Here is a 24,925-nt window from a genome sequence, read left to right on the forward strand (position 1 = left end):
CTTAAAATTGCTACCACTAAACTGTCACTCTGAAAAGAGAAAGAATTTCTTTACAATTCGAGCTGTAAGAACATGGAACAAACTTCCAGAGGAAGTGGTCCAGGCTCCTTCAGTCAATACCTTCAAGAATAGACTTGACAAATTCTGGTCATCAAAAGACTTTCTGTACAATTATAGGGCTGGCTTGTAACTTCATAGACTTGTAACTTAATAGACTGGTTAACCAACAGATTTTTATTTTTTTTTATGTGAAAATGAAATTGTGTGTACCGTATGTATAGTGGGGGATAGTATGTGGGGTGGGGTGGTTTGAAGGGTTGTACATTGTGAATTGTGAATGTCACAATTTGAAAAGAAATATTTTTTATATTGTGTTGAGTCTGGCGTAGAGGATTGCATCCTGTGCCAGAAGATTTTCAATACATTTCAATAAATAAATAAATAATATTTTATAAGCGTTAGGGTAAAATTAACAGTAGAATAATATTGAAACTAGTATTTTATAAGCGTTAGGGTTAGGGTTAGATTAACAGTGGCTCAGGGGTCCCAGTTCGATCCCGGGCTGGGGGGTTCCCCCAGAGTTAGTGTAGAAGTGTCCTTGAGCAAGACTCTGAACCCCTAATTGCTCCCGATGAGCAGGTTGGTGCCTTGCATGGTTTCCTCCTCCATCTGTGTATGAATGTGTGTGTGAATGTGTGTGTGTGTGTGTGTGTGTGTGTGTGTGTGTGTGTGTGTGTGTGTGTGTGTGTGTGTGTGTGTGTGTGTGTGTGTGTGTGTGTGAATGTGTGAATGAATGTGTGTGTGAATGGGTGAATGGCACAATCAATGTAAAGCGCTTTGGATAAAAGCGCTATATAAAAAATGCACCATTTACCATTACTAAATAAATGACATAGACTTGGTAGATCACCCACCAGAGGGCCCTATTATCCACTTTTTGTGTGGAGGTAATGATGAACTGCAGGAGCAACAACAACAACAACTTTATTTATTTATCACTACAGAACAAAGTTTCAGTCAGTTTTTAAGGAATGCAGTCGATACAATAAGTAGATACAATTCAAATACATTTGGACATGAAAATACATTTTTAGCTTTGGTACTTTTTTCTTCTTTTGCTTCCATACTTCCTTAGCTCTAGTATATTTACTTCCTTAGCTCTGGTATATTTACTTCCTTAGCTCTGGTATATTTACTTCCTTAGCTCTGGTATATTTACTTCCTTAGCTCTAGTATATTTACTTCCTTAGCTCTAGTATATTTACTTCCTTAGCTCTGGTATATTTACTTCCTTAGCTCTGGTATATTTACTTCCTTATCGCTGGTATATTTTAATTCCTGAGAGTTTTCTTACTGTAACTGAAGTCCACTTATTTTCCTGACACACCATTTAAAAAAAGGTTGAACAACTTTATACATTTCAAAAGAAGTAGTAGGTACTAGAAGTAGTAAGAGAGTATAATAAGTATAGGTACTAGAAGTAGTAATAGAGTATAACATTGTTTTTGTTTCAATCCACACACATTCAGGGGCTTTTCAAGCTTTAAAGAGTTCTAATCTATAATTAGTTGTCGGGCAGAAAACTCTAATCTCCATATTCTAACTTTTTGTGTTTTTTCGTAATTTAATTCCTTCTTGATCAAACTACAGCGTCACACAAAAGCATCAAAAGTAACAGATCTACAAGCTGGAAACATGAGGCGAGTGGGTGTGGAGGAGTCTGAGGGTTATATAGGGTTTAGCCTGGTAAACCCCCCCTCCATGTGGTAAACCCCCCCTCCGGAAATCTCATTTCCATTTGATTTCAGTATCAAATGAGATTTCCGGAAGGGGGGGGGGGGTTACTAGGCTATATAGGGTTAGGTTATAGGTTATTAGGGTTAGTTAGGGTAGTTATTAGACCCTCCAGAAAAACGCGGGCAAAAATCCTTGATTATGTGGGGCTAAAACTCTTGATTATGCGACTAAATATGCGGGGGTTTTTGCAATTTTATGCGGTGAAATTGCGGGAAGTTGCGAAATATGCGGAATGTTGTGAAATATGCGGCAATATGCGATATGCGAAAAGTTGCGGAAAATGCGAAATATGTTAAAAGTTGCGAAATATGCGATGCGAATCGCATATTATGCGATGCGATGTGCACATTATGCGATGCGATGCGCATATTATGCGATGCGATGTGCACATTATGCGATGCGATGCGCATATTATGCGATGCGATGTGCACATTATGCGATGCGATGCGCATATTATGCGATGCGATGTGCACATTATGCGATGCGATGCGCATATTATGCGATGCGGCCTTTTTGAAAAAACGTTACCCCCGCATAATTATGCGCCATTTTGCTGATTATGCGGTAAATTCTGCGATCGCATAAACGCATTTTTCTGGAGGGTCTAAGTTATTAAGGTTGGTTAGGGTTAGGTTATAGGTTATTAGGGTTAGTTAGGGTAGTTATTATAGTTAGGGGGGTTAGGGTAGTTATTAGGGTCAATAGGGTTAGTTAGGGTAGTTATCAGGGTCAATAGGCTTCAGGGTTCTACATCTACTTGACACCCAGCTTGGCGACCTTCATCCTCAACATCTGGATCTCCAGGTTGAGCTTCTCTCTCTCCAGCAGAAGGTTTCCTCTCTTCAGCTTCACCAGTTCTTCTGGGACCAGCACAGAGCGGCCCACCGAGACCACCGCGTCAGAACCCTCCACACCTGGACACACACACACACACACACACACACACACACACACACACACACACACACACACACACACACACACACACACACACACACACACACACACACACACACACACATACACACACACACACACACACACACCATTTATAAATGCATGCACACACAGGTGGGCAAAGCTTGAACACAGATCCGCACACACACACGATAAAGATGCTTGCAAGCACAGACGCGCGCGCGCGCACACACACACACACACACACACACACACACACACACACACACACACACACACACACACACACACACACACACACACACACACACACACACACACACACACACGCGGCGGGTAATGAAGGCTAGGGTAGGCTAAGCCTTCCCAAATGTTATGCTGGGAAATTCTGGGAATTGTGCAAATGATATATAATATATGCAGCATTATTTAGTATTTTTTTTTAATAATAAATCAGTAAAATCAGGAACCCCAGCCTTCCCAATTGTCAAACTCACCCGCAGCCTATGCATACACACACACACACACACACACACACACACACACACACACACACACACACACACACACACACACACACACACAGACAGACAGACAGACAGACAGACAGACAGACAGACAGACAGACACACGCACACATCACCGCACACCATAGCAGCAACCAACATTTGGCCCCACTGCTATACCTGCACTGCTTACTTCAACACCTGGGGGGCGCTGTGGAGCAGCCTATTGAAATGAATGGACAGGGATTCAACACTTCATAGCTCATAGTAGCTTAAAGGAATAGTTCACCAAAAACATGTATTATTTTCTATCAATCACTGAACCGTGCGCAGCATGCGCAAGCTCGTGAGTCGAGCCCAATGGTCGAAACCGTTTTCCTTGTTCATGTACAGTGGCCCCAGCTGCAGTACCTACGAATGGCCAGCAGGTCCAATGCACTTCAATGCAACCACTGGGTTCTGGGGGCTTGGGTGAGTGATTGATGGAAAATAAGTCATTTTTGGGTGAATTATTCCTTTAATGAAATGAACCAATCAAATGCACCGCTTACTTCACACTGGGTGGGATTAGTTTTTTGTTTATTTTATTGATAACGATGATAATGTTCATTACCGTCATCTTCTTCTTCTCTGGATCTCAGCTCCACCTCCACTGGGTAATGATCACTCACCTTCAGGGCCTGATGGATGATTCATTCATTTATTAAACATACATGTGATTAATACATGATACACATTATATATATATATATATATATATATATATATATATATATATATATATATATATATATATATATATATATTAATACATACTATATATGTGATTAATACATGATACACATTATATATATATATATATATTATATATTATAACACATTTAAAACACATTTTAAACCAGGATGGTGTGAGCTCTATGGAGCACGTTCCTTGTTGTATATCAACCCTTTATGTCTGTGTGTGGGTTTATAAATCAGTGCTATTTAACACCCTTTATGTCTGTGTGTGGGTTTATAAATCAGTGCTATTTAACACCCTTTATGTCTGTGTGTGGGTTTATAAATCAGTGCTATTTAACACCCTTTATGTCTGTGTGTGGGTTTATAAATCAGTGCTATTTAACACCCTTTATGTCTGTGTGTGGGTTTATAAATCAGTGCTATTTAACACCCTTTATGTCTGTGTGTGGGTTTATAAATCAGTGCTATTTAACACCCTTTATGTCTGTGTGAGGGTTTATAAATCAGTGCTATTTAACACCCTTTATGTCTGTGTGAGGGTTTATAAATATTGAACACATGAAAGTATTAAAAACTATTAAAAACACAGGAAAGTATTAAAAACTATTAAAAACACATGAAAGTATTAAAAACTATTAAAAACACAGGAAAGTATTAAAAACTATTAAAAACACATGAAAGTATTAAAAACTATTAAAAACACAGGAAAGTATTAAAAACTATTAAAAACACAGGAAAGTATTAAAAGATGTTATTGTTCCAGGCGTTAGCCAGGACCATCCACCATCCTGCACGCATATATTGTTTACAATGGGGTGCTGGTCGTGGAGTCTACAGCTGTAAACAGCGTAGCGTTACAAACGGTGAGATCTCTGGCACTCAACGTCAAAAGTATCAATCGATCAACCGAAAAAGGTCAATCAGGATGTGCAAAAATCAGCCTGCTGGTGGCGCTATAACAGGACAATGTAAAAAAAAGGTGGCATTCTTCCTTGGCCTAGTCACTGGGAAAGTGCGTGCAAAGTTTCATAGCTGGGTCCATTATTTGAGGCATTTTGTTCAAAACGGACCACTCCTCCAACAGTTCTGTCTTGATCACATGACTATAAAAGATACTGTGTACCGATTTGCGTGATGTTTGGACTCTGTAGGAGTGATATAAAAAAAATGTTTTGCAAAAATCGGCCTCCTGGTGGCGCTATAACAGGCCGATCTGAAGATTTTGAGGCAGAGGTTCTGCTCTGGCATCCAGGGAGTGTGTGTGCAGATCCAGCCAACGGTGCCGGAGATTAGGGACGGACGGACGGACGGACGGACGGACGGACACATATTATTGTGTTGTTTTAAAGGCATACTATGTGTGTCCTAAAAAAATCATATGTTACATCAATACATCATGTTACATACATGATGTAATGATACACATCATGTTACACACATGTTACATGATGTAATGATACACACATACATGATGTTACATACCTGCTCCTGGGTCAGTCTGTAGGCTTGCTGGAAGTTGAAGGGTTTGGCAGAGTTTGGTACCATGGCTTCCAGCATGTCATCTCCATAGACCACTATCCTGTATAATATGTATATATATATAGAATATAATATAAACATGTCACATTACTCTCCTAGAGAGATCTGATCTATATTTCGGCTTTAGGCTTACGGTTAAAATGCCCACTTAAAAGAAAAATGCATTACATGTAATTCATAAAATCGTGTCCTAAAATGTTGATCTCCTCACAAGTATAGCAATACAAATTGTATTATGCGTGTGTGTGTGTGTGTGTGTGTGCGCGTGCGTTACCTGTCATAAGTGTGGTCGTTCTTGGTGCTGGCGGTCGTGTCCACATCGTCTGCAATCAGCCAGTGGAAGTTCTTATCGCTGCGGATACGGATGTCCTTCATGTCTTTCTTAGAGACGTAGGAACCGTCAGCGTTGAAGTCCCCCAGGATCATCACGTTCTACAACACAGAGCCATAGAACCTTATCATGTTCTACAACACAGAACCATAGAACCTTATCATGTTCTACAACACAGAACCATAGAACCTTATCATGTTCTACAACACAGAACCATAGAACCTTATCATGTTCTACAACACAGAACCATAGAACCTTATCATGTTCTACAACATAGAACCATAGAACCTTATCATGTTCTACAACATAGAACCATAGAACCTTATCATGTTCTACAACATAGAACCATAGAACCTTATCATGTTCTACAACATAGAACCATAGAACCTTATCATGTTCTACAACACAGAACCACAGAACCTTATCATGTTCTACAACACAGAACCATAGAACCTTATCATGTTCTACAACACAGAACCATAGAACCTTATCATGTTCTACAACATAGAACCATAGAACCTTATCATGTTCTACAACACAGAACCATAGAGCCTTATCATGTTCTACAACATAGAACCATAGAACCTTATCATGTTCTACAACACAGAACCATAGAACCTTATCATGTTCTACAACACAGAACCATAGAACCTTATCATGTTCTACAACACAGAACCATAGAACCTTATCATGTTCTACAACATAGAACCATAGAACCTTATCATGTTCTACAACATAGAACCATAGAACCTTATCATGTTCTACAACATAGAACCATAGAACCTTATCATGTTCTACAACACAGAACCACAGAACCTTATCATGTTCTACAACACAGAACCACAGAACCTTATCATGTTCTACAACACAGAACCATAGAACCTTATCATGTTCTACAACATAGAACCATAGAACCTTATCATGTTCTACAACACAGAACCACAGAACCTTATCATGTTCTACAACACAGAACCATAGAACCTTATCATGTTCTACAACACAGAACCATAGAACCTTATCATGTTCTACAACATAGAGCCATAGAACCTTATCATGTTCTACAACACAGAACCATAGAACCTTATCATGTTCTACAACATAGAACCATAGAACCTTATCATGTTCTACAACACAGAACCATAGAACCTTATCATGTTCTACAACACAGAACCACAGAACCTTATCATGTTCTACAACACAGAACCATAGAACCTTATCATGTTCTACAACACAGAACCATAGAACCTTATCATGTTCTACAACACAGAACCACAGAACCTTATCATGTTCTACAACACAGAACCACAGAACCTTATCATGTTCTACAACACAGAACCACAGAACCTTATCATGTTCTACAACACAGAACCATAGAACCTTATCATGTTCTACAACACAGAACCATAGAACCTTATCATGTTCTACAACATAGAACCATAGAACCTTATCATGTTCTACAACACAGAACCACAGAACCTTATCATGTTCTACAACACAGAACCACAGAACCTTATCATATTCTACAACACAGAACCACAGAACCTTATCATGTTCTACAACACAGAACCATAGAACCTTATCATGTTCTACAACACAGAACCACAGAACCTTATCATGTTCTACAACACAGAACCACAGAACCTTATCATGTTCTACAACACAGAACCACAGAACCTTATCATGTTCTACAACACAGAACCATAGAACCTTATCATGTTCTACAACATAGAACCATAGAACCTTATCATGTTCTACAACACAGAACCACAGAACCTTATCATGTTCTACAACACAGAACCACAGAACCTTATCATGTTCTACAACACAGAACCACAGAACCTTATCATGTTCTACAACACAGAACCATAGAACCTTATCATGTTCTACAACACAGAACCACAGAACCTTATCATGTTCTACAACACAGAACCACAGAACCTTATCATGTTCTACAACATAGAACCATAGAACCTTATGTTCTACAACATAGAACCATAAAACCTTATCATGTTCTACAACACAGAACCATAGAACCTTATCATGTTCTACAACACAGAACCATAGAACCTTATCATGTTCTACAACACAGAACCACAGAACCTTATCATGTTCTACAACACAGAACCATAGAACCTTATCATGTTCTACAACACAGAACCATAGAACCTTATCATGTTCTACAACATAGAACCATAGAACCTTATCATGTTCTACAACACAGAACCATAGAACCTTATCATGTTCTACAACACAGAACCATAGAACCTTATCATGTTCTACAACACAGAACCATAGAACCTTATCATGTTCTACAACACAGAACCATAGAACCTTATCATGTTCTACAACACAGAACCATAGAACCTTATCATGTTCTACAACACAGAGCCATAGAACCTTATCATGTTCTACAACACAGAACCACAGAACCTTATCATGTTCTACAACATAGAACCGTATCATGTTCTACAACACAGAACCACAGAACCATCATGTTTTACAACAACAGAGCCACAGGTCTCGACAATATCCCCACCAAATTTCTAAAAGACTCAGCCGCCTCCATTGCTCCAATCATTACTCACATAATAAACGTCTCCATCAAACATGACTTCAAAAAAGCAAGGGTGACCCCTCTGTACAAAAAAGGAAACCAATTAGACCCTGGCAACTATCGTCCTATTTCTATTCTTAGCTCCATCTCGAAAGTCATGGAAAAAATAATCTATGAACAGGTCGATAAGTATCTTGCAGAGAAAAATCTAATTTACAAATTCCAATCTGGTTTCAGAAAAAAAACACTCCACTGACACATGCCTTCTCTATTTGAACGAAACAAGAGGTTGACAATGGCAAATTTTGCGGCATGGTCATGCAAGGAAGTATACTAGGATCTTTACTATTCCTGATATATGTGAACGATATGTCTTCAGCTTGCGACTGCAAACTGTTCCTGTTCGCAGATGACTCGGCTCTGCTGGTCTCGGACAGGGACAGGCTGCAGGTTGAGAAAACTCTCAGCTCTGAACTCGACTCGATCCGTATCTGGCTCTCCGACAACAAACTATCATTACACCTGGGTAAAACTGAATCCATCCTCTTTGGGTCCAGTCCTAACCTTAGCAAGGCTGAGAGTTTCACGATCAAAGTGGGTGATGATGTTATCACAATAAAGGAGGAAAGAAAAAAAAAAAAAAAAGAAAGGAGGAAATTACCTACCTGGGTTCCATTTCGGAGGCAAACCTCTACGGTGACAAAATGGCCGAAAGAGTGATCAAAAAGGTCAACCAAAGAACACGTTTTTTGTATAGGTTTGGCTGTCTAGTCAGTAAGAATACTTTGAAGATTCTTGCAGGGGCCCTCATACAAGGTCATTACGATTATGCATGCTCCTCATATATCACAACACCACCAAGGCCTTAAAAACAAGGCTCCAAACATCCCAAAACAAACTTGTAAGGCTACTTCTTGGCCTCAATCACAAAATCCATCTAACCCATGCTCATTTTGCTAGGATTGGATGGCTTAGGGTTGAGGACAGAGTACAGCAACTTGCTATGGGCCTGGTCTTCAAGATACACCACAACATTGGGATCCCCCTGTATTTGTCAAAATACTTCCAAAACGTTAATGAAGTCCACGATCATAACACCAGAGGCAGCTCCACGAATCATGTTCAACCCAGATTCTACTACACAAAAGATTAGTATCATGTTCTAGAACATAAAGAACAAGAGAACGTAGGGCCCAGGCACACAGACCTTTATTGTGGAGCAGAAACATAAAGAACATAAAAAACATAAAGAACATAAAGAACAAGAGAACGTGGGGCCCAGGCACACAGAAAGCCACACAGCTGGTCCTGATGAAGACCAGCTGTTCAGTAGAAACATGTTGACATTCTTTTTAATGATGCAGCCACTCAACAATAAAGTACATTTTTGTTTTGTTCCTTACTGTTTACTGAGTGTTTGGGAGCTACGTTCTCTGGTTCATGTCATCATGTTTTCTTCCAATGTCTCATATCATCATATTTTCTTCCAATTTTACCATCTCTACTTGACCAATATAAATCTAAAGTAAAAGCACATAAATAGATCTTTATCTATCTCTCCCAAGTAGCACTCCATCTCTTATTTGATCAATATACACTGAATCAGTTATCTTAAAAACTAGAAAATCTACAAGCACTTTAACAGATCTTTATTTATACGCATACAGTCACTTTAAACTCTTTCAGCCTGGAGTATTAGTTATTTGGGCATCATTAGTGTAGCTATTAAAGCCATGAGCAGATCTACAAGGCAAGCTCACACCCCTCGTGAGCTTGTAGATCTTTCTATTTCACTAGGCTATTTGAATGCATTCGCCACACGTTTTTAGCTTTGATTTATCTCATCAAAATTGATATAGATAATAAATTGGCAACAGCAGCAGCAGTTGCGCTGTGCTTTTTTTTTTGTGTGTGTGCAAACCCAGACAGTAGGCGGGCTCTAGACCGGATCTGAGCAATGAGAAGTAATTCAAAATGTTGAACTAAAGTTAATGGTTCAAAACATGAACTAGTTCAGTTCTTTTTCGTTCTTTTTTTTCAATATATATATATATATATATATATATATATGTGATGTTGTGATGTTCTAAACCTAATGTTTAGTGTTATGTTTAGAAGGTCCTGGGTTCGATTCCCGCCGGGGACGCTGTGGGCGCTGGGGGCGTGTCTTCTCCTCCGCGTCATCAGCGCCCATACCCTTGGTGGGGTTGGCGAAAGGGCCTACTCTGTGTGGAGTTCTCCCCGTGTCTCCTAGGGTAGTTAATACCCTGTACACAAAAACATGTAGTAATCCTTGTCACTATACTGCCTCCCCCTGGTCAGCCGGGGCGCCTGATGGAGGGGAAGGGAACTGGTTGGAATAACGTGTTCCTTCCACGCGCTACGTCCAAACAGGGAAACTCCCCCCTGTCAGGTGACAAGAAGGTCAGTTGGCTCTCATGCATTGAAGGAGGCATGAGCTCGGCCCTAGCCTCCCTAGGCTGGTGGGGGGAGTGTAGTGCCCATGATCACTTAGCAAATTGGCACCGGGTGAAAAGAAATCACACCCAGTGTGAAGTGGGCGGTGTGTGGTCATCACAACATGACTCACTTTAAAAAAAGGATCAATGACTTTTTTTTCATACTGCTATTCATAGGGCTGCACATGTGTCATGTGTTTCGCTAGCCAATCACAGTCCTGAATTTGCAAAGTCAGCCAATCACATTACAGTTAGTGGTGATGACACTAGCTGTAATGTGATTGGCTGACTTTGCAAAAGTATCGATTTGCATTAACAATGGAAGGGTTAGGGGGTATACAAATCTTTTGGTCGGTGTCCAAAACTCACTTGTAGGGGGCGGCTACACCGCCCCAAAAATCACACCCAGTGTGAAGTTGGCGGTGTGTGGTCATCACAACATGACTCACTTTAAAAAAAGGATAATTAACTTTTTTTGGGGCGGTGTAGCCGCCCCCTATAAGTGAGTTTTGGACACCGACCAAAAAATTTGTGTACCCCCTAACCCTTCCATTGTTAATGCAAATCGATACTTTTTTCATATCAGCCAATCACATTACAGCTAGTGTTATCACCACTAACTGTAATGTGATTGGCTGACTTTGCAAATTCAGGACTGTGATTGGCTAGCGAAACACATGACACATGTGCAGCCCTATGAATAGCAGTATGGACTTTAAAAAAAGTCATTTATCCTTTTTTTTAAAGTGAGTCATGTTGTGATGACCACACACCGCCCACTTCACACTGGGTGTGATTTTTAAAGTCCATACTGCTATTCATAGGGCTGCACATGTCATGTGTTTCGCTAGCCAATCACAGTCCTGAATTTGCAAAGTCAGCCAATCACATTACAGTTAGTGGTGATGACACTAGCTGTAATGTGATTGGCTGACTTTGCAAAAGTATCGATTTGCATTAACAATGGAAGGGTTAGGGGGTATACAATGCGTTGTAGACTATTGGCCAATCACGGTGCAGGATTGGTCGGTGTCCAAAACTCACTTATAGGGGGCGGCTACACCGCCCCAAAAAAGGGTAACAAAATCGAGGGATAAAAATGATTAAAAATAAATAAAAAAATGATTAAAGTTTGATAACTATGACCTGTGTTGTTAACAAAGAGAAACATCAGTTAAGGGAAGGGTTCAGTCTTAAAGTAACTGCTGGCTTTTGTTGAACGCATTGTATTTCTAAACTGCTGTTTGCAAACATGAAAGTATAATGTGTGTGGATTCATTCTAAAGCTTGAGAGATGCTGAACAAGAATTATCAAACAGGTTATATTTTGAAATACTTTGTATGATTGAGAACTTGTATTTGTCATATAGAGAATACATGCAAATGTGTTTCAACAGGGTGTTGTGGGGATGGGCCAAACAGGGATTGGGGGCTGGGCTTAAACCACCTAACCCCTCCTCTTGTTACAGGAGGTAAACACTGTGTATAAATAATGTGCTTGACTTGTGACTGGTTGCGCTGCTGATTAGACCTAACATGGCAGTAGCCTGTTGGGCGGAAATAAAAGATGCCCGAGTCATGGGGTCCAATATCATCAGAATGTACGACACTCAACATTTCACCTTCAGCAGTGACCTGTGTTTGAGGTTCCTTTTCAACAGTGATATATGTATTTGTGGTTCATTCTGAATAGTGACATGTATTTGCTGTTTCACCTCTGAGATTCACAGATGTGCATCCTGTAGAAAACCTTCCAGAATGTACATTTTTGGTTGAAACCATGCATTTTGCCTTTCAATTTCCTCCTCAGGTAATGGCAAAACCACCAATGAGGAATGACTTTCCCTTGCTTCTCCACAAAGATTGAAGTCCATCGTTATTTCTGTGGTGAATCTCTGGTTTGGTGGTTCTGTCTGTCTGCTTCCTTTCTGCTGGTAAAAACGGTTTGCTCCTCACCAACCTGTGTCCTCCTCTGTCCTATGATCTACCTAATCAGTGCACCTGTGACCCCTTACCACCCAGTGCTGTCAAACTAGAGCCCGCCACCCAGTGTCGAAAAGTAATAATGCCAACCTAACAAATCATATCATATACAACCATCAAAATGGCTCCTACATAGATAATGATAAACTAGGCCGATACCGGGTGGGAACATATGCCCCCCCAGTTATGTAATACCTGTTGTACCCGTCATACTTCTCAGAGTACCAGTTGTACCCCTCTGTCTGTCTGTCTGTCTGTCTGTCTGTGCCCCTTTTATGCCCATATATGGAGATCTCTGTATGTCAGTTTCGGAGTGTTAGAACCTTCACGCCATATTAGGGCATCAGCTTCCCCGATTGGCCAAGCTTCACGTGATGTCATATTATAGAATATAAAGTGGTAGTCCATCAATTCCTTCCAATTGTTCTGGTTGCAACAGAAACAAGGCTGATACTTTACTGAATTGCATGTGCGTTTCCCCCGTAACTGTCAAGAACGAACCCCTAAAGATCTTTTACAGAGCAAGATTCAATTAAAAATCACTTTGATCCAAAGAGGTGCTGCTGAGTGAAATGTTTGGCCAGATGAATTCTGTAAAAGGAGCATCGAGGACGTTCTGCCATGCAGCCGTGGTGGTGGGGAACACGGTCTACTCCTTTGGAGGGACACAGCGGTATGGAGCTCTGCCCTCGGGTCCGATTGATGTGGACATCTTACACACTGATAAAGACTCTTTCTGCTGGAAGACATTGCCCTCAGGGACTATTAACAGTGAACAGCCTGAGGTTCCCACTAAGCGCCTCAAACACACGGCTGTGCTCATAGAAAACATCATCTACCTGTGGGGGGGGTATAAATACCCTGGAAATGTGGGATGCAACGAGCTGTGGGGATTTAACGTCGACACTCACAAATGGTTAAAGCTTCAGACTCGTGGGGATGATCTAAAGGTGATGTGTTGCCATTCTGCCTGTGTCCTGGATAAGGTCATGTATATCTATGGAATTTGGAATGAGTGGCAAGAAGACTATTCCTCCATTGCACATATTACGATCTACAAGGTGGAAACCGACTCAATGACATGTACTTTCATTAAAGCCAAAGGCGACCAACCACCTGTTTCATTAAGCAACTCTGCCACCATGATCGGGACAAAGATGTTTGTATTCGGGGGCTCCTCGAGGGGCGAGGGCGGCGACGACTGGTACAGCGACATCACAGTGTTTGACACAGAGACCAAAGACTGGAAGAGCATTCCTGTACTTGGACAAGTTCCCCCAGGACGTGATGGACATTCAGCCTTTGCCTACAAAGGAGAGCTGTACATATTTGGTGGCAAGAACCACGAAAACCGGTTACTGTTTTTCAATGATCTGTGGAAATTCAATGCAAAGACCTCCTCCTGGGAGAGGGTTGAGCCCAAAGGGAAAGGCCCATGTGTGAGAGAGGGGATGTGCTGTTGCATGGTGGGAGGTCGTATCATCTTCTTTGGAGGAATTGAGAGATCAAAGGATGTTAATGATGATGTTGATGACCTGTGTTTCTTAGATTTGGAGGCCAGGTTTGACGATGCCTTGCAATTTGAGAGCTTGCGAGCAGCAAGATCTCCAGCCACGAGCTCTATGAACCTCTCCAATCTGTCAACAGAGCCCACAGCACGGACACCCCATGCTGTGGTGTCAACAGCATAGCTGTATCTCTCAGCACCACACCAGCCACGTGCTCCCTCCACAGTCCATTGTAAACTGCCTACTTGGAATAAAAACCTGGATGACCATCCTTTTTTCACCAGACTGACTGAAGGACGCTTCTGTGAACAAAGTCAACTGGCACTGGTTTCTCATCCGGTAATCTGGGGTCTACTCGCGGCGCCCTGAGTATAGCTATCAGGAGGTTGAAAGATGGCTTTCACTGCAAAGTTACAAGTTACTGTTACATACAGTGAGATGAGAGAAGACACTGTTACATACAGTGAGATGAGAGAAGACACTGTTACATGCAGTGAGATGAGAGAAGACACTGTTACATGCAGTGAGATGAGAGAAGACACTGTTACATACAGTGAGATGAGAGAAGACACTGTTACATACAGTGAGATGAGAGAAGACACTGTTACATACAGTGATATGACAGAAGACACTGTTACATACAGTGAGATGAGAGAAGACACTGTTACATGCAGTGAGATGAGAGAAGACACTGTTACATACAGTGAGATGAGAGAAGACACTGTTACATACAGTGAGATGAGAGAAGACACTGTTACATACAGTGAGATGAGAGAAGTCACTGTTACATACAGTGCAACGGGCAAAAGTTATCATTTTAGACACGGGTAACTCCTTGAGTACTGTGTGTATTGTTTTTCTCTCCGTCTCTCTCTGCATCCAAGACCAGTGGTTGGTCACTTTTAGACGCCCACTCCTCCCACAGCGAATGACATGAATTCATTCTGTCAGATTGACAGTTTAGCGACGAATGAGAACGAAGAAGGTTGCAGATCCGGTCTGTGTGAGCCTCATGTGTGTAAACCCAGACAGTAGGCGGGCTCTAGACCCAATCTGAGCAATGAGAAGTGAATAGGAACCGTTCTCCCGCAAATCCACAATTTGATCGCCTGGTCGGCATTTGTGGGAGATTTATGGTCGCTCGCGGGTGTCCTCCACGGGCCCCCCCGTGGCGGACACCCGCAAGCGACCATAAATGGCGGGGCCCCCCGCGTTGCGTCGCTTGCTACCCCTCCGTTACGCCACTGATTGTATATATTATTAGCTGGGGACCCCCTGAAATGTTGAAATCATTTTGAGAAGCAGTGTTCTAAAGGATCACAGAGCAGAACCTCTGTATTGACATGTAAGGTTCCTTACGTCTGTCTTCCATTTCTTCTTGATGTCCAGGAAGACGTCGTAAAGCTCGTCCAACTCCTTCTCTGAGTCCTCAGGTTTAGTGTGGACCGGGATCAGGACCAGGTCCTTCAGGACTGGACAGACAGACAGACAGACAGACAGACAGACAGACAGACAGACAGATAGACAGACAGACAGACAGACAGACAGACAGACAGACAGACAGACAGACAGACAGACAGACAGACAGACAGACAGACAGACAGACAGACAGACAGACAGTGGTGTAAAGTAAGTAAGTACATGTACTCAAGTACTGTACTTAAGAACAATGTTTAGGCATTTTTACTTTACTGGAGTTTTTCCAATTGTCTATACTTTTACTTCCACTACATCTCAGAGGCAAATATTGTACTTTTACTCCACTACAATTATTTGAAAACTTTAGTTACTAGTTACTTCTGCTATTTGAAAATAGCAGATCTACAAGCTCACAACGTGTCGCATCGCGACGCGTTGCGAGCTTGTAGATCTGCTATTTTCAAACATTTTAGTACTTTTACTTTTGGTACTTTAAGCATTCACATGCTGTTTAATGTACTTGATACCTCTGACTAGGTTGCGATGGCATTTGGAAGCATGCATACTGTACACACACACACACACACACACACACACACACACACACACACACACACACACACACACACACACACACACACACACACACACACACACACACACACACACACACACACACACACACCAGTATTGAGACATGTGAATCTGAGGATGTATGGGTCTCTGGCGAACACGTCTTCTTTGGATGTTTTTTCGTCATCAAACTGATAGGAGCCAACCAGGTCCACCAGGTCATCCCTACACACACACACACACACACACACACACGCACACACGCACACACGCACGCACACATGCACGCACACATGCACACACGCACGTACATTTGCTCTATTTTATTAGTGATGCAACAAAATATTAAATATTTAGTATCAATAATAATATTGAACTAAATCTCATAAATATGATGATCCTGTATGCAGCGTGGATATGATTAGATGATATCATCAGCACATACTGCCTCTCTTAAGTCTCTTACTATAATATTATATTATTAATATAATAACACCTAGCCACATTATATTATAATATTACATTATATTATATTATATATTATTAATATAATAACACCTAGCCACATTATATTATAATATTACATTATATTATATTATATATTATTAATATAACAACACCTAGCCACATTATATTATAATATTACATTATATTATATTATATATTATTAATATAACAACACCTAGCCACATTATATTAGAACGTTACAGCATAGCAATAGGATTCTTCATTTTACTGTCATTATATTCCACAAAAAGCCTGCTCCCTGTCTTCTGCACCTCCCTGACCTGTACAGTATATATTACATCATATTTACCTGTATGTACAGTATATATACATATATATATATATATATATATATATATATATATATAGATAGATAGATAGATAGATAGATAGATAGATAGATAGATAGATAGATAGATAGATAGATAGATAGATAGATATATTATATAGAGAGAGAGAGAGAGAGAGAGAGAGAGAGAGAGAGAGAGAGAGAGAGAGAGAGAGAGAGAGAGAGAGAGAGAGAGAGAGAGAGAGAGAGAGAGAGAGACTCACACACACACACACACACACACACACACACACACACACACACACACACACACACACACACACACACACACACACACACACACACACACTACATCATATTTACCTGTACAGGAACATGAACTGCTCCTTGTATCGAGTCCTTCCCAGACGAGAGGAGATCTTCAGAGTGTAGTGATGCTTCCCATTGGCTCTGACAGACAGACAGACAGACAGACAGACAGACAGACAGACAGACAGACAGACAGACAGACAGACAGATGAATATATTAAAATGATTAAAATTCAGCCCGGATAGCAATAGAGCAATAATCGTGAGAAAACACTGACGTTAGTTACCTCCACCGAATGAATGAAATGTTCGCCAGAAACAGACTGTATGAAATAATGAGTGACTGACTATATCATAAACGATACAGAGCCTCCCTGACAATATCTATATACAGTATATAATATATATAATCTATATATATATATAATATCTATATAGATATATCTATATACATAATATAAACGATAGAGAGCCTCCCTGACAATATCTATATACAGTATATAATATATATAATCTATATATATATATAATATCTATATAGATATATCTATATACATAATATAAACGATAGAGAGCCTCCCTGACAATATCTATATACAGTATATAATATATATAATCTATATATATATAATATCTATATAGATATATCTATATACATAATATAAACGATACAGAGCCACCTCCCTGATAATCTCTCAAGAACAGATTCAGAGCCTCGCAATCTGAACCTGTCAGGACGGTCGTTCAGAACGTTTGCACACTGGCCTACAAGTGGCCTACAAGTGGGCGGGCCTTAGATCCGGAAGCAAGCCGCGCTTTAACCAATCAAAGCCGTTCCAGTCTCCACGGACTTTCTATGTCTGCGAGGCGAAACATATGGTCCGCGGCCCGGACTGACACAAAGAGTGCACAGCGCACGTCAAGACGTCATTCAAATGTCTCTGTAATGTTTATAAATACCGTGTCAGTTGAGTTATATCCGTTGGTAACTGGTGTGGTTGTCTGTCTGTGAGAATGATCTCCCGGCGTCTGTCTCCGCACGGTAACGTTACATCGCAATCTAAATTTAACTCTGCGCAGATGGAACCGAATGGATCCGTGGTCCTCTCTCTCTCTCTCTCTCTCTCTCGGACTAACAAAAACAGCCAAAATGTCTCTTTTAAGCCACCCGCTCATATTGAACATAATTCCTAAGTAAATAGTTACAGAGATAAATCAGATTGTGTGCCTCAGACTCAGCATTAAAGAGTCATATCTTTTGGTTGCCACTACGCGGCCCATAGTGTTCCGTGGTGAAGAAATGTTTTCTAGTCGGAATGAAAACATACTGTAGGTGCACCACCGGAAGTGGAAGGCTGAGGGAATGGACCAAACCCAGTCAGCGCATAGGTCTAGTTAATTACCCCCCCCCCCCCCCCTCAAATGATAAAGTGAAAAACGCTGGGGGCGCTGTTTTTCATTTTTATTTGACGATGGGTTCCCAGATTGCGTCCCTGACAATAGCACTGGGATGTGTTTATGTTTGGACCACAATGTTATTCTCCATAGAGATATGACTGACAAATAACTGTGTTGTAGTGTGATGTGCCACAGACACAGACAGACAGACAGACAGACAGACAGACAGACAGACAGACAGACAGACAGACCTGTTAAGAGCATCCAGGAGGGTTTTGATGGATTCTCCGCTGATGTCCACCACCTCCAGGATTACTATGATGTCATAACGACTTATAATCTGATTGGAGGACAGAGTGGATACATTATAACTTTACATCTAATCTGATTGGATGACAGAGTGGATACATTATAACTTTACATCTAATCTGATTGGATGACAGAGTGGATACATTATAACTTTACATATAATCTGATTGGATGACAGAGTGGATACATTATAACTTTACATATAATCTGATTGGATGACAGAGTGGATACATTATAACTTTACATCTAATCTGATTGGATGACAGAGTGGATACATTATAACTTTACATATAATCTGATTGGATGACAGAGTGGATACATTATAACTTTACATCTAATCTGATTGGAGGACAGAGTGGATACATTATAACTTTTACATATAATCTGATTGGATGACAGAGTGGATACATTATAACTTTACATATAATCTGATTGGAGGACAGAGTGGATACATTATAACTTTACATATAATCTGATTGGATGACAGAGTGGATACATTATAACTTTACATATAATCTGATTGGAGGACAGAGTGGATACATTATAACTTTACATATAATCTGATTGGAGGACAGAGTGGATACATTATAACTTTACATCTAATCTGATTGGAGGACAGAGTGGATACATTATAACTTTACATATAATCTGATTGGAGGACAGAGTGGAGTCCCAGTACCAGCAAAAGTAATGAATACAGCATCACAATCATTTTAACCATTTTATCCTTTAGAAGTTGTCGATTCAACAAGACCAGGAGACCTGGTTCTGCCAGACCCAGACTTCACATGACGTGTCAGCCTGTGTCTATGCCCATGTATGGACGAAAGGGGGACAGACTTTTATGGCTGGGACCTAAGGGCAAAGGGGACATGCCCATGTATGGAGAAAACAGGTACAGAGCCTCATGTAAGCCAGACCCCCTGGGTCTGGCAAATAAGCCAGACCCCCTGGGTCCGGCAAAAAAGTAGCAGATCTACAAGCTCGTACATCAGATACACAAGCTTGTACATTTTGCTATTTTTTAAAACATTTTTGAAAAATTGTTTGAAATGTTTTGAATAGTTTAGATTTTTTTAACATCATTTTGGGGGTCCTTGACAGGAAAAAGTTACTGGAATAGATTATATGATGGATGGATGGATGGATGGATGGATGGATGGATGGGGGTGTGGCTTACCTTAACCAGAACACTCAGAACATCTGGGTCAGAAACCTTGTGTAATCCAAACTTCTGGATGTTGAATGAAGCTACCTTCATGGTGTCTGAAAGAACAGAATGAATGAAGAACAGAATGAATGAAGAACAGAATGAATGAAGAACAGAATGAATGAAGAACAGAATGAATGAAGAGCAGAATGAATGAAGAACAGAATGAATGAAGAACAGAATGAATGAAGAGCAGAATGAATGAAGAACAGAATGAATGAAGAGCAGAATGAATGAAGAACAGAATGAATGAAGAACAGAATGAATGAAGAGCAGAATGAATGAAGAACAGAATGAATGAAGAACAGAATGAATGAAGAGCAGAATGAATGAAGAACAGAATGAATGAAGAACAGAATGAATGAAGAGCAGAATGAATGAAGAGCAGAATGAATGAAGAGCAGAATGAATGAAGAGCAGAATGAATGAAGAGCAGAATGAATGAAGAGCAGAATGAATGAAGACCAGAATGAATGAAGAGCAGAATGAATGAAGAACAGAAGGAATGAAGAACAGAATGAATGAAGAACAGAAGGAATGAAGAACAGAAGGAATGAAGAACAGAAGGAATGAAGAACAGAAGGAATGAAGAACAGAATGAATGAAGACCAGAATGAATGAAGAGCAGAATGAATGAAGAACAGAATGAATGAAGAACAGAATGAATGAAGAACAGAATGAATGAAGAGCAGAAGGAATGAAGAACAGAAGGAATGAAGAACAGAATGAATGAAGAGCAGAATGAATGAAGAGCAGAATGAATGAAGAACAGAAGGAATGAAGAACAGAATGAATGAAGAACAGAAGGAATGAAGAACAGAAGGAATGAAGAACAGAATGAATGAAGAGCAGAATGAATGAAGAGCAGAATGAATGAAGAACAGAAGGAATGAAGAGCAGAATGAATGAAGAACAGAATGAATGAAGAACAGAATGAACTAGAAAAAGTGCTCCTCGGAGCACAAGTCTCCGCCAGGTCAGGTAGGTTATTGTGGCCTCCTGGTGGCGCTATAATAGGCCAATGTGAAAAGGGTGCCATTTCTTCTTAGGGCTTGCACGGCAATCGGACACTGCATTCATGAGTTGAGGCATTTGTTCCAAAAATGTGGTTTGCTAAATTAGACCAGCTGGTGGCGCTATAACAGGCCAATGTGAAAAGGGTGGCATTTCTTCCTCGGCCTAGTGGGAATGTGCGTGCAAAATTTCACAGAAATCGCACACTGCGTTCATGATTCGAGGAATTTTGTTAAAAACGGACCTATCCTGCACACTTTAGAAGCCAATGTTAGCCAAGTAGGATAGAATATGAAGTATCGGACACATCCATCTTGATCACATGACTATAGAGAGACTGTGTACCGATTTGCATGATTTTTGAACAGAATCTGAAGGAGTAAGAGCAAAAAATTTGTTTTTCAAATCTCAGCCTCCTGGTGGCGCTCTAAAAGGCATATGTGAAAAATGCACGGCAAAGGCTTTTCCTTGGCCTCTAAGGAGTGTGCATGCAAAGTTGCACGCAGATCGGTGCAGTTATAGCTAAAAACGTGAATCGGCCTGTTATAGCGCCACCATGAGGCTGATTTGAAAGTTTTCAAGTGACAATTCTTCCTGGGCCAAGTGGGAATGTACGTGGAAAATTGCACGGAAAGTGCATGTTGCGTTCATGATTTGAGGCATTTTGTTCAAAATAAACCAATCCTGCTAACTTTGGAAGCCAATCTTAGCCAATCAGGATGTAATATGGAAAATCGGACAGATCCGTGTTGATCACATGGCTATAGAGATACTGTGTACCGATTTGTGTGTTATTTGGAGAAAATCTGTAGGAGTAACATTAAAAACTGTGTTTTGCAAAAGTTGGCCTCATGGTGGCGCTATGACTGGCTGATCTGAAAAATGTGGGGCAGAGGTTCTGCTGTGGCATCCAGGGAGTGTGTGTGTGCAGTGTCACAGCGATCGGGGCAACGGTGGCGGAGATTAGCTGGTCACAGACAGAAGGACGGACGGAGGGTAAAACATACTCTCTCGCCATGCCTATCGGCCTGGCGGAGACAATGAAGCTACCTTCATCGTGTCTGAAAGAACTGCGTTAATGATTTGCGGTATTTTATTCAATACGGGCCACCCCTGCACTCCTTAGATGTCAACCTTAGCCAATCAGGATGGAATATGAAAAATCAAACAAATCCGTCTTGATCACATGACTATAGAGATACTGTACCGATTTGCGTGACATTTGGAACCAAAAAGATATTGTGGTTCCAAAATTAAATAAGAGGTTTCTCTATAGATAGAAAACATAGTGATAGATAGATAGATAGATATAGTGATAGATAGATAGATAGATAGATAGATAGATAGATAGATAGATAGATAGATAGATAGATAGATAGATAGATAGATATAGTGATAGATAGATAGATAGATAGATAGAGAGATAGATAGATAGATCGGAATGTGTCTGCCCACCTTTACAACCACAGCCAGAGGGGCCCCCTGACAGATGTTACACACACACACACACACACACACACACACACACACACACACACACACACACACACACACACACACACACACACACACACACACACACACACACACACACACACACACACACACACGTTACTTATATAACTTACAGTAGATTCACGGTCACACCCTTAATTTCGGAACCCTAGGGTCTTCTGTTGTAGGCGAGGGGCCCTGCATACCTTAGAGGGACATTGTGTGTGTGTGTGTGTGTGTGTGTGTGTGTGTGTGTGTGTGTGTGTGTGTGTGTGTGTGTGTGTGTGTGTGTGTGTGTGTGTGTGTGTGTGTGTGTGTGTGTTGCAACGTGTCGAGGGCTTTAGATCAAACGCTATTCTCCAGCAACACACACACACACACACACAGACACAGACACAGACACACACACACACACACACACACACACACACACACACACACACACACACACACACACACACACACACACACACACACACACACACACACACACACACACACACAGTGTATCATTTCACATCTAACTACCTGTCATGTCAGTGAGGTAATAATAATAATAATAACCCTGACATTTACAAGCTGCAGCAGGCTCACACATAGCCTACCTGTGTGTGTGCGTGTGCGTGTGTGTACGCGTGTGTGTGCGTGTGTGTGTGACCCAAAAAAAATCATTATTTGCCAAACGCTCGCAGCGCTGATGTTATCATTTATTGAGACATTAAAAGGAAGAGGAGGGGGGGGGGTTAACACGAGCTAACAGCCGATCTAAGCTGAAATCACTTCCTTCTACACCTGCTCATTAACATACTGTTCATCTACACCTGCTCATTAACATACTGTTCATCTACACCTGCTCATTAACATACTGTTCATCTACACCTGCTCATTAACATACTGTTCATCTAAACCTGCTCACCCTGACTGATTATGAACCAGGGACCACCACCCTGACTGATTATGAACCAGGGACCACCACCCTGACTGATTATGAACCAGGGACCACCACCCTGAATGACGATCAACCAGGGACCACCACCCTGAATGAGGATCAACCTGGGGACCACTGTTGTGTTGGGAGGGGGGATATGGGCGTGTTGTGGGGGAAAGCTTGAAATTAAATAATGACTGTGAAGGGCTTAATTTAATGTGTTCATTCGAGGTGAATTAAATCAATCGATCATTATTGAGGTAGGTACACTCACAGATAAGAAGCTACGTCCTACCGGGGAAACTCCTCCCTGTCAGGTGATAAGAAGCGGCCTGCTCACTCCTCCACCTCCAAGGCCTTAAAAACAAGGCTCCAAACATCCCAAAACAAACTTGCAAGGCTACTTCTTGGCCTCAATCACAAAACCCATCTAACCCATGCTCATTTTGCTAAGATTGGATGGCTTAGGGTTGAGGACAGAGTACAGCAACTTGCTATGGGCCTGGTCTTCAAGATACACCACAACATTGGGATCCCCCTGTATTTGTCAAAATACTTCCAAAATGTTAATCAAGTCCATGATCATAACACCAGAGGAAGCTCCACAAACCATGTTCAACCCAGATTTGGCACAACAAAGGGAATGAACTCGTTCTCATGCTATTCATCAAAAATGTGGAATGCCCTACCAAAAGGAGTAAAGGAGTGTAAAACCCTACTCACTTTCAAAAATGCCCTAAAGATACACCTTCAGGAGGCTGCAATTCAAAAATGGCCCCTGTCTAAGTCCTAACCTACCCATGTCCTAACCTAAGCTACCCCCTACCCCCCCCCCCCCTCTCTCTCTCTCTTTCTTCTTTTGTACATATTTTTCACTCTTCATACCAGTAACCTGTAAACTGATTGTATGACATTCTGTATAGTAGTGTGTATATGTGTCTGTCTCTTATATGTATAGTAGTGTGTGTATATGTGTCTGTCTCTTATATGTATAGTAGTGTGTATATGTGTCTGTCTCTTATATGTATAGTAGTGTGTATATCTGTATGTCTCTTATATGTATAGTAGTGTGTACAGTATATGTGTCTGTCTCTTATATGTATAGTAGTGTGTATATGTGTCTGTCTCTTATATGTATA

At 40.9% G+C, this 24,925-nt stretch overlaps 1 protein-coding gene across 4 annotated transcripts in view; it reads right to left on the minus strand.

Moving 5' to 3' along the window:
• Window positions 1-970: 970 nt before the first annotated feature.
• Window positions 971-24,925, minus strand: part of LOC311048895 (deoxyribonuclease gamma-like) — a 26,573-nt gene continuing 2,618 nt past the window's right edge. Inside the window, exons 2-11 of one of the 4 annotated variants that reach the window (XM_084062235.1) lie at window positions 20,321-20,406; window positions 19,083-19,171; window positions 17,488-17,574; window positions 16,441-16,553; window positions 15,696-15,808; window positions 5,776-5,933; window positions 5,445-5,541; window positions 3,835-3,901; window positions 2,523-2,711; window positions 971-2,464 (exon numbers count right to left, since the gene is read on the minus strand). In XM_084062235.1, coding sequence (XP_083918361.1) covers window positions 2,551-2,711; window positions 3,835-3,901; window positions 5,445-5,541; window positions 5,776-5,933; window positions 15,696-15,808; window positions 16,441-16,553; window positions 17,488-17,574; window positions 19,083-19,171; window positions 20,321-20,401 — 966 coding nt within the window. In that variant the 5' untranslated portion in view covers window positions 20,402-20,406 and the 3' untranslated portion in view covers window positions 971-2,464; window positions 2,523-2,550. Of the gene's footprint in view, window positions 2,712-3,401; window positions 3,445-3,834; window positions 3,902-5,444; window positions 5,542-5,775; window positions 5,934-15,695; window positions 15,809-16,440; window positions 16,554-17,487; window positions 17,575-19,082; window positions 19,172-20,320; window positions 20,407-24,925 lie in introns of all 4 variants that reach the window. The other 3 variants (XM_084062237.1, XM_084062236.1, XM_084062234.1) reach the window with 3 other exon arrangements.

This window comes from Gymnoscopelus microlampas (assembly GCF_963454915.1).
Source record: "Gymnoscopelus microlampas genome assembly, chromosome: 7".
NCBI lineage: Eukaryota > Metazoa > Chordata > Actinopteri > Myctophiformes > Myctophidae > Gymnoscopelus > Gymnoscopelus microlampas.